The sequence below is a fragment of the Macaca mulatta genome, chromosome 2 (assembly GCF_049350105.2).
Source record: "Macaca mulatta isolate MMU2019108-1 chromosome 2, T2T-MMU8v2.0, whole genome shotgun sequence".
NCBI classification, from domain to species: Eukaryota; Metazoa; Chordata; class Mammalia; order Primates; family Cercopithecidae; genus Macaca; species Macaca mulatta.
Genome location: NC_133407.1, coordinates 148,490,322 through 148,503,365, shown reverse-complemented (window position 1 = coordinate 148,503,365; position 13,044 = coordinate 148,490,322). Strand labels below are relative to the sequence as shown.

Genomic DNA, 13,044 nt, shown 5'->3' with positions numbered 1-13,044 from the left:
AAAAAAAGGGCCAGGCATGGTGGCTTATGCTTATAATCCTGGCACTTTGGGAGGCTGAGCAGGCAGATCATCTGAGGTTGGGAGTTCAAGACCAGCCTGACCAACATAGTGAAATGTCTCTACTAAAAACACAAAAATGAGCCGAGCGTGGTGGCATGCACCTATAATACCTGCTATTTGGGAGGCTGAGGCAGGAGAATTGCTTGAATCTGGGAGGTGGAGGTTGCAGTGAGCTAAGATCATGCCACTGCACTCCAGCATGGTGACAGAGCAAGACTCTGTCTCAAAAAAAAGAAAAAAAAAAAGAGATGGGGTCTCACTATATTTCCCAAGTTGGTCTTGAACTCCTAGGCTCAAGTGACTCTCCTGCCTCAGTCTCCCAAAGTGTTGGGATTAGCCACCGTGCCTGGCCTCTCCTGTATACTTTAAATCATCCCACATTACTTAGAGTGCTCCTGACTGTACTTGGGGAGTCAGTCCCTTATGTGGGTCCCCTCATTTCCCCCAACCTCCACCCAGTTCCCTTACCTGGCCACTTGGTTGATGACAGGAGCAAAGTAGGTGGGCCCATAGAGCTGCACTGTGCGCAGGCTCTGGAAATAGCTCTCCAGCACACCCTCGATGCCCGCACAGTTGGGGTCCTCATCATTGTTGTTCTGTCAAAGAATATGCCCTGCCAGGCTGAGCCCATGCAGGGTACATCCAGGAGTGCTCTGATTCCAGCTCACTCCTTCCATTTTCCATCAGTCCCTTTCATGCTCCCCTCCAAACCCAGCCCTGCTCCCCTCCCTGCTCTGCTATCCTCTCATAGCTTCCTGTTCCTCTACATGCCCTTTGAAGAAATGTAAACAGAACAAAATCATCAACTTGGGTGAACCAGATGCCAGGGCATGGAGGTTAAGCTCTGGCCAATACCATACCAGGGGGAACTGGTGGGAGATCCGTCCCTCTGGGGGCAGCTTGGCCCCAAAGCCATAAGCTGGGAAGAGCTTGTCACTGTCATAGTCCTGGATGATCTCTCCCACTGCCTTGAGGGCCATGGCATAGGCGCTGAGCTGGTAGGGACTCATGTAGTGCAGGGAGGTAGGCTGCAGAGGATTCCCTGTAGGGACACAGGAACCCCAGCCTCATGATCATCTGGATCATCCATCTGCTCACCTGCTTATCTTTGTGTGCATTCATCCACCTATATCCATTTATCTGCCCTCTGCCCATATCCTCCCTCCTTATTTTACCCAATCATCCATTTGTTCATTTATCCATCTGTCCACCTACCCATCGCTATATCTTTTTTTTTTTTTTTTTTTTTTTTGAGACGGAGTCTCACGCTGTTGCCCAGGCTGGAGTGCAGTGGCGTGATCTCGGCTCACTGCAAGCTCCGCCTCCCGGGTTCCCGCCATTCTCCTGCCTCAGCCTCCTGAGTAGCTGGGACTACAGGCGCCCGCCACCGCGCCCGGCTAATTTTTTGTATTTTTAGTAGAGACGGGGTTTCACTGTGGTCTCGATCTCCTGACCTTGTGATCCGCCCGCCTCGGCCTCCCAAAGTGCTGGGATTACAGGCTTGAGCCACCGCGCCCGGCCCCCATCGCTATATCTATTCATCCATTTACCTACCTACCCACACATCCATCCACCCATCTACCTGGCCATACATCTATCTTTCAGTCTACTTATACATCTTTATCCACCAATCTCTCCATTATCTTTTTTTTTTTTTTTTTTTTTTGAGACGGAGTCTCGCTGTGTCGCCCAGGCTGGAGTGCAGTGGCCTGATCTCGGCTCACTGCAAGCTCCGCCTCCCGGGTTCACGCCATTCTCCCGCCTCAGCCTCCCAAGTAGCTGAGACTACAGGCGCCCGCCACCACGCCCGGCTAGTTTTTTGTATTTTTAGTAGAGACGGGGTTTCACCATGTTAGCCAGGATAGTCTCGATCTCCTGACCTCGTGATCCACCCGCCTCGGCCACCCAAAGTGCTGGGATTACAGGCTTGAGCCACCGCGCCCGGCCGTCTCTCCATTATCTTATGCAGCTACTTGCTTACCCACTCATCCATCCGTCAGTCCATCCATCCATCCACCCATCTACCCACTTGTCTACTTGCCATTTTTCTTCATTTTCCATCCATCTGTAGAGCAGTATTATTTTATCCATCCAGCTAGCCAGCCCTCTCCATTCCATTCATTCTCTTGTCTGTTCTCATATGGATTTATCCACTCATGCATTTCCTCTATCTAATTACTTGTTATTTCCCCAACTTAAACTTTGGTCCATTTGTCCACCCACATACCCATCCATGCATCTTACTTGGCTAACCTATTATACTCACTCACCAACCCATGTACCCACTCCATTTGTTCATGGATCTATGCATTCATTCAAGACTCACTACCTATTCACCTATCCATCTCTCCTTGTACCCCCTTTCTCTCTCATCCATCAGCCTACTCATCCACCTGTTGCGCTATATATCCTTTCAACCCTCTGTGATCCATCTACCCATCTATTTTTCTGTACTCTATTTTCCTGGCTGGGTTTTGCCTAAGTTTGTGCTTCTTGGGTAGGTAAACTCTTATTCCTAGGTAGGAATCCAGACCAACTCCTAATGACTCCCTTAGAAGTCCCTTCCCACCTCCCCCTTTTTCACTTATCCATGTCTCACCATTGGAAGCCGTGAAGTCAATAGCTACTGTGAAGTTCAGCTGTGTCCTGTTGGGGAAGCAGATGAATTGAGAAGTGAGGAACTAATAATTATTACTTCACTATTTCTCAAACAGTAATGTGCATATGGATCACCTGGGGCTCATGTTAAAATGCAGATTCTGATCCAGATGGTCTGGGTGGAGCCTAACAAACTCCCAAGTAATGCTGATGCTGCTAGCTCATGGACCACACTTTAGGTAGCAGAATTAAATGCCTGCTGTGTGTCAGGTGTATTATAGGTCATTTAATTTAACCCTTACTATAGCCATGAAGTAGTAATTAATATCCCCATTTGGCTGGGCGCCATGGCTTATGCCTGTAATCCCAGCCTTTTGGGAGGCCGAGGCAGGCGGATCACCTGAGGTCTGGAGTTCGAGACCAGCCTGACCAACATGGAGAAACCCCCATCTCTACTAAAAATTAAAAAAAATTAGCCAGGCATGGTGGCGCATGCCTGTAATCCCCACTACTTGGGAGGCTGAGGCAGGAGAATTGCTTGAACCCGAAGGCGGAGGTTGCAGTGAACCAAGATCGCACCATTGCACTTCAGGCTGGGCAACAAGAGTGAAACATTGTCTCAAAAAAAAAAAAAAAAAAAAAATCCTCATTTTACACAGGAGAAAAGTGAAGTGTAGAGAAGCAAAGTACCTTTCCCAGGTCTTCCTGCCTCCACCAAACCAAACAGAATGTCCCCTATAGTCTGCTTGGCTTTTCCCTCTGTCTCTGCCTCTCTGTCCTGCCTGACTATAACTTTATTCGTGCCCCAATTAAGTTACTGGGGCCACCAATGAAGACCACTGGTCTGGGAGCCGTCTTCCCGGGAGGAGCCGAAAGCCGAGAATGAAAGCAGCCCCCTGAAGGGAACTAAGAGGAGCAGTATTCTGCATTTTACAGAGCACTTTGTAGTTGGCCAAGTGTTTTAAAGTTTATCTACATGGTCTCACTGGACCCTGACCATTCATAAATAAGAAACCTGGAGATCAGAACTGGGAGTAATTTATTGCCGGGCTTTCAGCCCAGAGCTTGGCCTGTGACTCACCCTCCCTTGATGTAATCAACAAAAGTGAATTCAGAGTCCACAGAGAAGGAGAGCAGCGTCACCTGTGGGACAGAATAGGCAGCCCTGGCACTTTGAAAAAGGCAGTTGGGTTGGCAGAAGGGAGTGAGGCATATAGGGGCTTGGAAAGAGGCACGTGATGAGAGGCACATGATTCCACCTGCTTCCCCAGTCAGCCCCACCCTGTTCAACTTCTGACAGGGAAAAAGGGGAAGCTGTCAGAAACATAGTTGGATTTCCAAAAGTATATTAAATTGGGAAATACAACTTAGGTTTTTTTCTTTTATTCTGCAAAAGAGTAAAATCAGAAAAATTTCCTGAGTGAGAAAAAACAAAAACTTAAATGGTGCTCCTTGTGCCCAGTATTACTATTCCAGGTAATCTTGCCCACTGTCTTGCCTTGCCCTCAATATTTCTCATGCTGTGTCAATGGGGACAGACACGGAAGGATCCAGGGAGGGCCACAGCTCTAGGGAGCACTCACAGTTCCTGAATTGACATATTTTTTCTTCTTACATTTCTTCCGAGGGTTAAGTACCTAAGTGGAGGAGGTAACAGTGATGATGAGAAACAAAGGAAGGGAGGTGCAGACTCAGCACACTGGGATGGAGGGCCTGGGTGATCTGGAGAGGGCTGGAATGCTCACCTCATATACTGTGAACTGGTTCTGGGCCTTGCTCAGCTCCCGGTAGCTGGTGGTGAACTCACCAATGAAATCGTGGCTGCAATGAGGTGGGTGTGGCTAAGCAGCAGCTGCTGCTGGTTTGGAACCAGACCTGAATGGAATCTTTTATTCCTTCTATCCTAAGCCCCTACTTAGGCTGCAGGGCAGCCTAGTGCTGGGGCCATAAGGGAGGCCAAACATAGGGGAAAAACGGGAAGAGACAGTGTCCAGAGAGACAATTGGGGAGATCAGTTGTACCCAAGACACTGGTGTTTATCATCCCCTTTCCTGGCTCCTAAAGCTACTTTGGGGTTCTCAGTGAATGTACAACATATTATTGAGAACTGCTTGGGTCAAGTACAGGAGAAGGGACCATGTGGGGCAGTTCTACCTTCCGTCCCGATCCCAGTCATACACGTCAATCTTCACGGTTCTGAAATGTAGGAGACAAACATATGCTGGGTGTGTATGATAAATCCCAGAGACACCCTCATACACTTAACCACACACATATCATCTCCCCATCCACCCATCTGTCTTCCCATTAAGTTGTTCATCTTTCAACCTACCTCCCATCCTGTCTATTCATTCATCAGTCCGTGCCTGTACCCAACCACCTACCCCTGTTAATACTACTGTGGTTAGTACCACTAGCACTTTTTTTGTTTGGTTGGTTTTTTTTACTACTTTGAGCCTTATTGTATTCCAGGCATTGTTCTCAGCACATTCACGGATTGTCTCATTTAACTTAACAATCACCCTATATAAAGTAGGTACTATTATTCTTATCTTGGAATAAGGAAATTGAGATACAAAAAAAAAAAGTAATTTGGCTAAGATCCCATAGCTAGTAAACGACTGAACTGAGATTTAAACCCAGGCATCCTGATTCCAAAGACTTTGTTCTTAACTGTCATGCCTAAATCATTCCATATGTCTACCTATCAGTATATCAGCCCATCCAACCATCCGTCTATCCATCTAGCTACCTATTTACCTATACATTTGCCAGTCCAATTACCTATCAGTTCATCTCTTTGGACACCTAGCTATACGTCTAGCCATTCACTGACTCACTGAGGCATGCAAGCATCCATCCGTCTATCTACCCAACTATATAACATCTACCCATCTAGTTATCCATTCATCAGCATAATGATTCATTTACTCATGTATGTGCCCATCCATTCTTCCACCCTTCCACCTACCATCTATCTTTATACTACCCATTTACTCATTCATTTGGTTGGCCTATCCATCTAATTTATACCCACCCATCAACTAATTCACCTACAAATCCATCCATTAATCCATTTGCCATCTATTCATCTATCCAACCATCAATCTACTTGTCACTCAACCTATCTTTTTGTATTCCACCTGCTTTTCTGTTCATCCTCCTGCCTCCCCAGTCATCCATCAAACTCTCATTTACCAATTTATCACCCACCCATCCATCAGCTCATCCATCCGTTAATCACCCATCATCTGTATATCCACAGATCCACCCATCATCAGTCCAATTATCCATTCATCTGCTATCCATTCATTTATCTGCCCCTCTACCCACCCACCAATTCACTCATATATCCATCCACATACATATCCAACCATTCGCTAGTTTACGCATCCAACGATCCATCCATGTACCTGCTTATTCATTTGTTAATCTGCCCTTTCATCTACCCATCCACCTACCATTCCATCCCATCAGTCGATCCATCACTGGATAGTCCACCTATCCATCTGTGTGGCCATCCATCTGCCTCTCCATCCAACCTCATCACCCAACCTCATGCCGCAAACTCTATCTCACTGAGCAGGACCCTCCAATGCTATTATGATACTTCTACTATCATTCTTGGGCCCAGGAACCCCACTGGCATGTCCTTGGCTCCTTACTCCCCAGCTTATGCCAGAGCCAACCTGTCATAGTCTCCATTGCACAGAGCCCGCACAGGGATGCTGAAGGGCTGCCACACAGGATTCAGTGTGTTTTTCACAACCTCTGTCTTGTGGCAGATGGTGAACCTGGAGGGGAGTGGGAAGGATTGGTATAATTTATCTCGTGCCTGGGGGTAGGACTGAATCCAGAGACAGAACCGGATGCTCTCAGAGATTCCTGAGATTACCCCACTTGTTTTTTTTTTGAGACGGAGTCTTGCTCTGTCACCCAGGCTGGAGTGCAGTGGCCGGATCTCAGCTCACTGCAAGCTCCGCCTCCCGGGTTTACGCCATTCTCCTGCCTCAGCCTCCAGAGTAGCTGGGACTACAGGCGCCCACCACCTCGCCCGGCTAGTTTTTTTGTATTTTTTAGTAGAGACGGGGTTTCACCGTATTAGCCAGGATAGTCTCAATCTCCTGACCTCGTGATCCGCCCGTCTCGGCCTCCCAAAGTGCTGGGATTACAGGCTTGAGCCACCGTGCCCGGCCTACCCCACTTGTTAAGCACATGCCCCACCCCAGCCTAAGAGCCCTGATGGCAGTGACTCACGTGCCATCCTCATTGCTCCTGTAGAACACAAGAAAGGGGTCTGATTTCCCAAAGAAGTCCTTCTTGTCCAGCTTGTTTGCACACAGCTGCATGGTGGCAATGTCCTAGGGATGGATGAAGTTGGGCTGGTGACACCCAAATTGCCCATAGCCTTCAGAGAGTCCATTAAAGGGTTTATGGGGAGAGAAGGGAGCTCCTGGGTCTAGCATGTGGCCCTTACTGACCCGACAATTGCTAAGCTCTTCTGCAGTCAGCAATATGGTCCCACACTTCTTGCCTGGTACACCCCTGGAAGCAGAAAAAGCCTCTTAGTGAGAGGAGGGAGGGTAGGCAACAAGGATTGAGTGGCCAGTCTGGGGTTAGATGGACCAGGGGATTCAGTTTGCCATTTACTGACAGTCCCTTTTGTCTTGAGTGCCTTCTGGTGAGGAAGGGCCTCACTTTGACTGGGTGGGGTCTGCAGTCTGGTAAAAAGGGGTTAGAACAGCTTAGGTGAACATCTCACAAAAGTAGCATGAGAAAGACAAGGGATTTAGAGTCAGTGGATTTTATGATTGTTAGGCTGTGTGACCCTGGGCAAGTTATTTCCCCTTCCTCAGCTTTAGTTTTTTTCTCTGTGAAATGGGAATCATGATGACTTGTCAGGGTTGTGAAGAGATCTGAATGAGTGCATGGAAGGAAAATCAACTCATAAGCTTTATAGATATGAGCTAGTTGTATTCTTCAAAGCCAACCCTGGTTCCTACTATATGCCGGGTGCTGTGATAGACATGAATTGGGCAATTGGCACTCTCCAGCTCTGCTAGACTGCCCGCAGGGAGCTATGGGGGCAGGGGGAGGTGGAATGTCAAAGCCACTAGGTAAATAGAGTGGGTTGTAGCGATACTGAATGAGGGAGAAGAATTTCTGTCCAGACCCAGGGACAAAGGGCTGGTTTGTTAGGTCAAAGCTGATGTACTTTCTGAAGACCATGGAGAGGGAGATTTAAAAGACAAGGGAAACCTTATCCTTTCCTGACCCTAGAAGGAACACTTCCATGTGTTTGAACAGTGCATACAAGGACCCCCAAGAGACCTTGGGCCTGTGAACCCTGATTCCCAAAGGGATCCAAAATGTAGCAGAGAAAAAACTAGGTCAGGAGCGTCCTGGATTCCAGTCCTGGCTCTAACTTGCTATGTGATTTTCCCTATCCTTAGAATGAGAGTTGAACTATTTCTTTGGCTCCTTTGATCTTTGACTCTTTGTGCTTTACAAAGAGGGAACGTGATGAGAATAGGGACTATTTGCCTACGGCTGGGCGTGGTGGCTCACGCCTGTAATCCCAACACTTTGGGAGGCCGAGGCTGGCGGATCACCTGAGGTCAGGAGCTCGAGACCAGCCTGTCCAACATGGTGAAACCCTCTCTCTACTAAAAATACAAAAAAAAAAGAAAAAAAATTAGCTGGGTGTGGTGGCGGGCGCCTGTAATACCAGCTACTGGGGAGGCTGAGGCAGGAGAATTGCTTGAACCCGGGAAGCAGAGTTTGCAGTGAGCTGAGATCAAGCCCTTGCACTCCAGCCTGGTTGACAGAGTGAGACTCCGTCTCAAAATAATAATAATGATATTAATAATAATAATAATAATTCACCTGCACATCCAGGACCAATGAATTGTTGATCCTGTTGCCTCCTCACTATTCTTTGCCTCCTTAATGTTCTCCCTTACCACCTCATCCATCCAGTGTGAATTCCAGTCAGTGATTATAATAATCATTCGCTTGCATGCTGTCTCTTTTTTCCTTCTCTCACTTTTTTTTTTTTTTTTTGAGACGGAGTCTTGCTCTGTAGCCCGGGCTGGAGTGCAGTGGCCGGATCTCAGCTCACTGCAAGCTCCGCCTCCCGGGTTTACGCCATTCTCCTGCCTCAGCCTCCGGAGTAGCTGGGACTACAGGCGCCCGCCACCTCGCCCGGCTAGTTTTTTGTATTTTTAGTAGAGACGGGGTTTCACGGTGTTAGCCAGGATGGTCTCGATCTCCTGACGTTGTGATCCGCCCGTCTCGGCCTCCCAAAGTGCTGGGATTACAGGCTTGAGCCACCGCGCCCGGCCTCACTTTTATTTTTTAAGAGTTGGGGTCTCACTCTGTTACCCAGGCTGGAGTACAGTGGCACGGTCATAGCTCACTGAAGCCTCAAATTCCTGGACTCGAGATCCTCCCACATCAGCCTCTCAAGTAGCTGAGACTACAGGTGCACATCACTACACCTGGCTAATGTTTAAATTTTTACTTTTTTAGAGACAAGGTCTGGCTATGTTACCCAGACTGGTGTTGAACTCCTGGCCTCAAGAGATCCTCCTGCCTCAGCCTCCCAAAGTGCTTCGATTACAGGTGTGAGCCACTGGCCCAGCCTTTTCTCTCACTTTCGATATATTTATTTGGCAGAACCACAGCTCTAGTTAAGCCTAACTCTGCCTAACCCATACTGTACCTGTGAAACTGAACATGGCCAGACAAAAACACAATTATGCGAACTTGTCTCTTTTCAAATGCATGACTGCAGACCTCAAGAGGGTCCTTATTGTTGCCTTGGAGTCATACTATACGTCCCAAGGCCCTTCACTCTCTGGTAGATGGTAGTTCTGGTAGATGGCAGTTTCACTCCTTCTCTCTCCTCAACCCTTAAAGCCTCCTCCCCTATCCGCATTCTCAGCCAATGACCTTGTTTCCTACTCACTGAACAAAATTGAAGCAACCAGAAGAGAATGTCCACCCACCACCACACCTACCCTGCCACCAGTATCTTCACCCACACAAGTGTGACTCCTACCGTTGCTATAAATGAACTGTCCTTGTGCCTATTTATCCCTCCACTGTGTACTATATTTCATACTGTCTTGTCTGCACAGGAACATCACTTCAGTAATGCTCACCTCTTTTTATTACATCAACTTTTCAGTTTCTACTTGGTCATTCCCATCAATGTGTAAATATAGTATAATTTTCCTTTTTTTTTTTTTTTTTCTGTAGAGATGGAGCCTCACTATGTTGCCCAGGCTGGTCCTGAACTCCCGGGCTCAAGTGATCCTCTCACCTCAGCCTCCAGAGTAGCTGGGATTACACTACGCCCAGCCAATGTGGTATAATTTATCTCATGTTAAATTTTTTTTTCTTTTTTTTTTTTTTGAGATGGAGTCTCGCTCTGTCACCCAGGCTGGAGTGCAATGGTGTGATCTTGGCTCACTGCAACCTCTGCCCCCTGAGTTCGAGCGATTCTCCTGCCTCATCCTCCCTAGTAGCTGGGATTACAGGCACGCTCCACCACACCCAGTTAATTTTTGTATTTTTAGTAGAGACAGGGTTTCACCATGTTGGCCAGGCTGGTCTTGAACTCCTGACCTCGGGTGATCCACCTGCCTTCACCTTTAGGAGGCCTCAGCCTCCCGAAGTGCTCGGATTACAGGTGTGAGCCACCACGCCCAGCCTCGTGTTAAAAAATTATAAACTTGGCCAGGCGTGGTGGCTCACGTCTGTAATCCCAGCACTTTGGGAGGCCGAGGTGGGTGGATCACGGGGTAAGGCGTTCAAGACCAGCGTGGCCAAGATGGCGAAACCCCATCTCTACTAAAAAACTACAAAAATTAGCCGGGCGCGGTGGCAGGCACCTATAATCCAAGCTACTCGGGAGGCTGAGGCAGGAGAATCACTTAAACCAGGGTGGCAGAGGTTTGTAGTGAGCCGAGATCACACCACTGCACTCCCGCCTGGGTGACAGAGTGAGACTCCGTCTCAAAAAAAAAAAAAAAAAAAAAAAAAAATATATATATATATATATATATATATAAAAAAATATAAAAACGTATTCTTGACCTCTCTTCCTGCTTCAGCCACATCTCCTTCTCTCCTCTCCTCTCCCCTCCCCTCCCCTCCCCTCCTCTCATCTCCTCTCCTCTCCCTTCTCTTCTTTTTTTTTTTTTTGCGACAGAGTCTCCCTCTGTTGCCCAGGCTGGAGTGCAGTAGCATGATCTCGGCTCACTGCAACCTCTGCCTCCCTGGTTCAGGCGATTTTTCTACTTCAGCCTTCTGAGTAGCTGGGATGACAAGCATGCGCCACCACTCCCAGCTAATTTTTGTTTGTTTGTTTGTTTGGTTTTGGTTTTGGTTTTTTTTTTGAGACGGAGTCTCGCTCTGTCGCCCAGGCTGGAGTGCAGTGGCCGGATCTCAGCTCACTGCAAGCTCTGCCTCCCGGGTTCTTGCCGTTCTCCTGCCTCAGCCTCCCGAGTAGCTGGACTACAGGCGCCCACCACCTTGCCCGGCTAGTTTTTTGTATTTTTTAGTAGAGACGGGGTTTCACTGTGTTAGCCAGGATGGTCTTGATCTCCTGACCTTGTGATCCGCCCATCTCGGCCTCCCAAAGTGCTGGGATTACAGGCTTGAGCCACCGCGCCCGGCCATTTTTTTGTATTTTTAGTAGAGATTTCACCATGTTGGCCAGGCTGGTCTGGAACTCTGGACCTCAAGTGAGCCACCCACCTCAGCCTCCCAAAGTGCTGGGATTACAGGTGTGAGCCACCGTGCCTGGTCACACATCTTTTCTCTTCTCCCTTTTGCTGTAAAACTCCTTGACAGATGCCTTGACTCCCTCCGTCTTCCATCCTCTTCACCTCCACCTCTTCTTTAAAACTATGCTTGTAAGAGTCAACAGGGATTTTCACCTTGCTAAATGCAATGGCCAATTCCCAATCCTCATCTTACTTGAGCTGCAGCAGCATTTGACGTGGTTGGTAACTCTCTTCTTGATAACCCTTCTCTTTGCTTCGATGACATCACCCTCTCTTGGTTCTCCTCCTACTTCATTAATTGCTCCTTCTCAGTCTTCTTTTTTAGGTCCAATTTGTGGAGCCTCGGCCTTTGGTTCTCTCTCTCTCGTCTCTCTCTTTCTTTTTCGCCAGTCCTTCCTCCCCTCCTTGGGTGATCTCATCTAATAGCATTGCTTTAAAGTTAACATCTAAGGCCGGGCTCAGTGGCTCATGCCTGTAATCCCAGCACTTTGGGAGGCCAAGGCAGGAGGACTACTTGATGTCAGGAGTTCAAGACCAGCCTGAAAAACACAACGAGGCCCCCTGTCTCTACAAAAAATAATTTTATTTATTTATTTATTTATTTTTTGTGAGACGGAGTCTCGCTCTGTCACCCAGGCTGGAGTGCAGTGGCCAGATCTCAGCTCACTGCAAGCTCCGCCTCCCGGGTTTACGCCATTCTCTTGCCTCAGCCTCCCGAGTAGCTGGGACTACAGGCGCCCGCCACCTCGCCCGGCTAGTTTTTTGTATTTTTTAGTAGAGGTGGGGTTTCATGGTGTTAGCCAGGATGGTCTCGATCTCCTGACCTCGTGATCAGCCCGTCTCGGCCTCCCAAAGTGCTGGGATTAGAGGCTTGAGCCACTGCACCCGGCCCAAAAAATAATTTTAAAATTAGCTGGGCCTGCTGGCATCCACCTGTAGTTCCAGCTACTTGACTTCTTGGAAGGTTGAGTGGGAGTATTCCTTGAGCCAAGGAACTTGACACTGAAGTGAGCTATCATTGCCCTTCAGCCTGGGCTACAAAGTGAGAGCCTGTCTTGAAAAAACAACAACAAAACCAACATCCAAGACTCATTTGATACCTCCACTTGGATGTCTAACATTTTATATATTTATAAAACATAAAATTCAACATGTCAGATGGAACTCTTGATTGAATTCCTCCTCCAACTTGCTTCTCCTTCACATTTTTTGTTTTGTTTTGTTTTTTTGTCTTTTCGTCCACAGACAGAGTCTCACTCTGTTACCCAGCTTGGGGTGTCACCCAGGCTTGAGCCCAGGAGTTTAAACTTCTGGGCTCAAGTGATCTTCCCACCTCAGCCTCCTGAGTAGCTGGGACTACAGGTGTGCACCACCATGCTTGGCTCTCCTTTGTTTTTTTTTTCCCTACTATCTCAGTTGGTGTCAATTCCATTTTTCCTGTTGTTCAAGCCAAAGACCTTGGTATTGTCCTCAACTCCTCTTTTCCTCTCACATTCATATTCAATCTGTCAGGAACCTGTTAGCTCCACCTTTAAAATATATCCCGAATCTGACCACTTCTCCCCTCCTTCACTGGTAGCAGCCTGGATTA

The 13,044-nt window shown here is 47.9% G+C and overlaps 1 protein-coding gene across 1 annotated transcript in view; it reads right to left on the bottom strand.

Annotated features, from left to right (window-relative positions):
* Positions 1 to 13,044, bottom strand: part of CPNE9 (copine family member 9) — a 28,114-nt gene that overhangs the window by 11,453 nt on the left and 3,617 nt on the right. Inside the window, exons 8-17 of the mRNA XM_015130308.3 lie at positions 7,140 to 7,203; positions 6,916 to 7,019; positions 6,348 to 6,452; positions 4,813 to 4,854; positions 4,404 to 4,479; positions 4,242 to 4,295; positions 3,740 to 3,801; positions 2,660 to 2,706; positions 921 to 1,102; positions 529 to 656 (exon numbers count right to left, since the gene is read on the bottom strand). Coding sequence (XP_014985794.3) covers positions 529 to 656; positions 921 to 1,102; positions 2,660 to 2,706; positions 3,740 to 3,801; positions 4,242 to 4,295; positions 4,404 to 4,479; positions 4,813 to 4,854; positions 6,348 to 6,452; positions 6,916 to 7,019; positions 7,140 to 7,203 — 864 coding nt within the window. The remainder of the gene's footprint in view (positions 1 to 528; positions 657 to 920; positions 1,103 to 2,659; positions 2,707 to 3,739; positions 3,802 to 4,241; positions 4,296 to 4,403; positions 4,480 to 4,812; positions 4,855 to 6,347; positions 6,453 to 6,915; positions 7,020 to 7,139; positions 7,204 to 13,044) is intronic.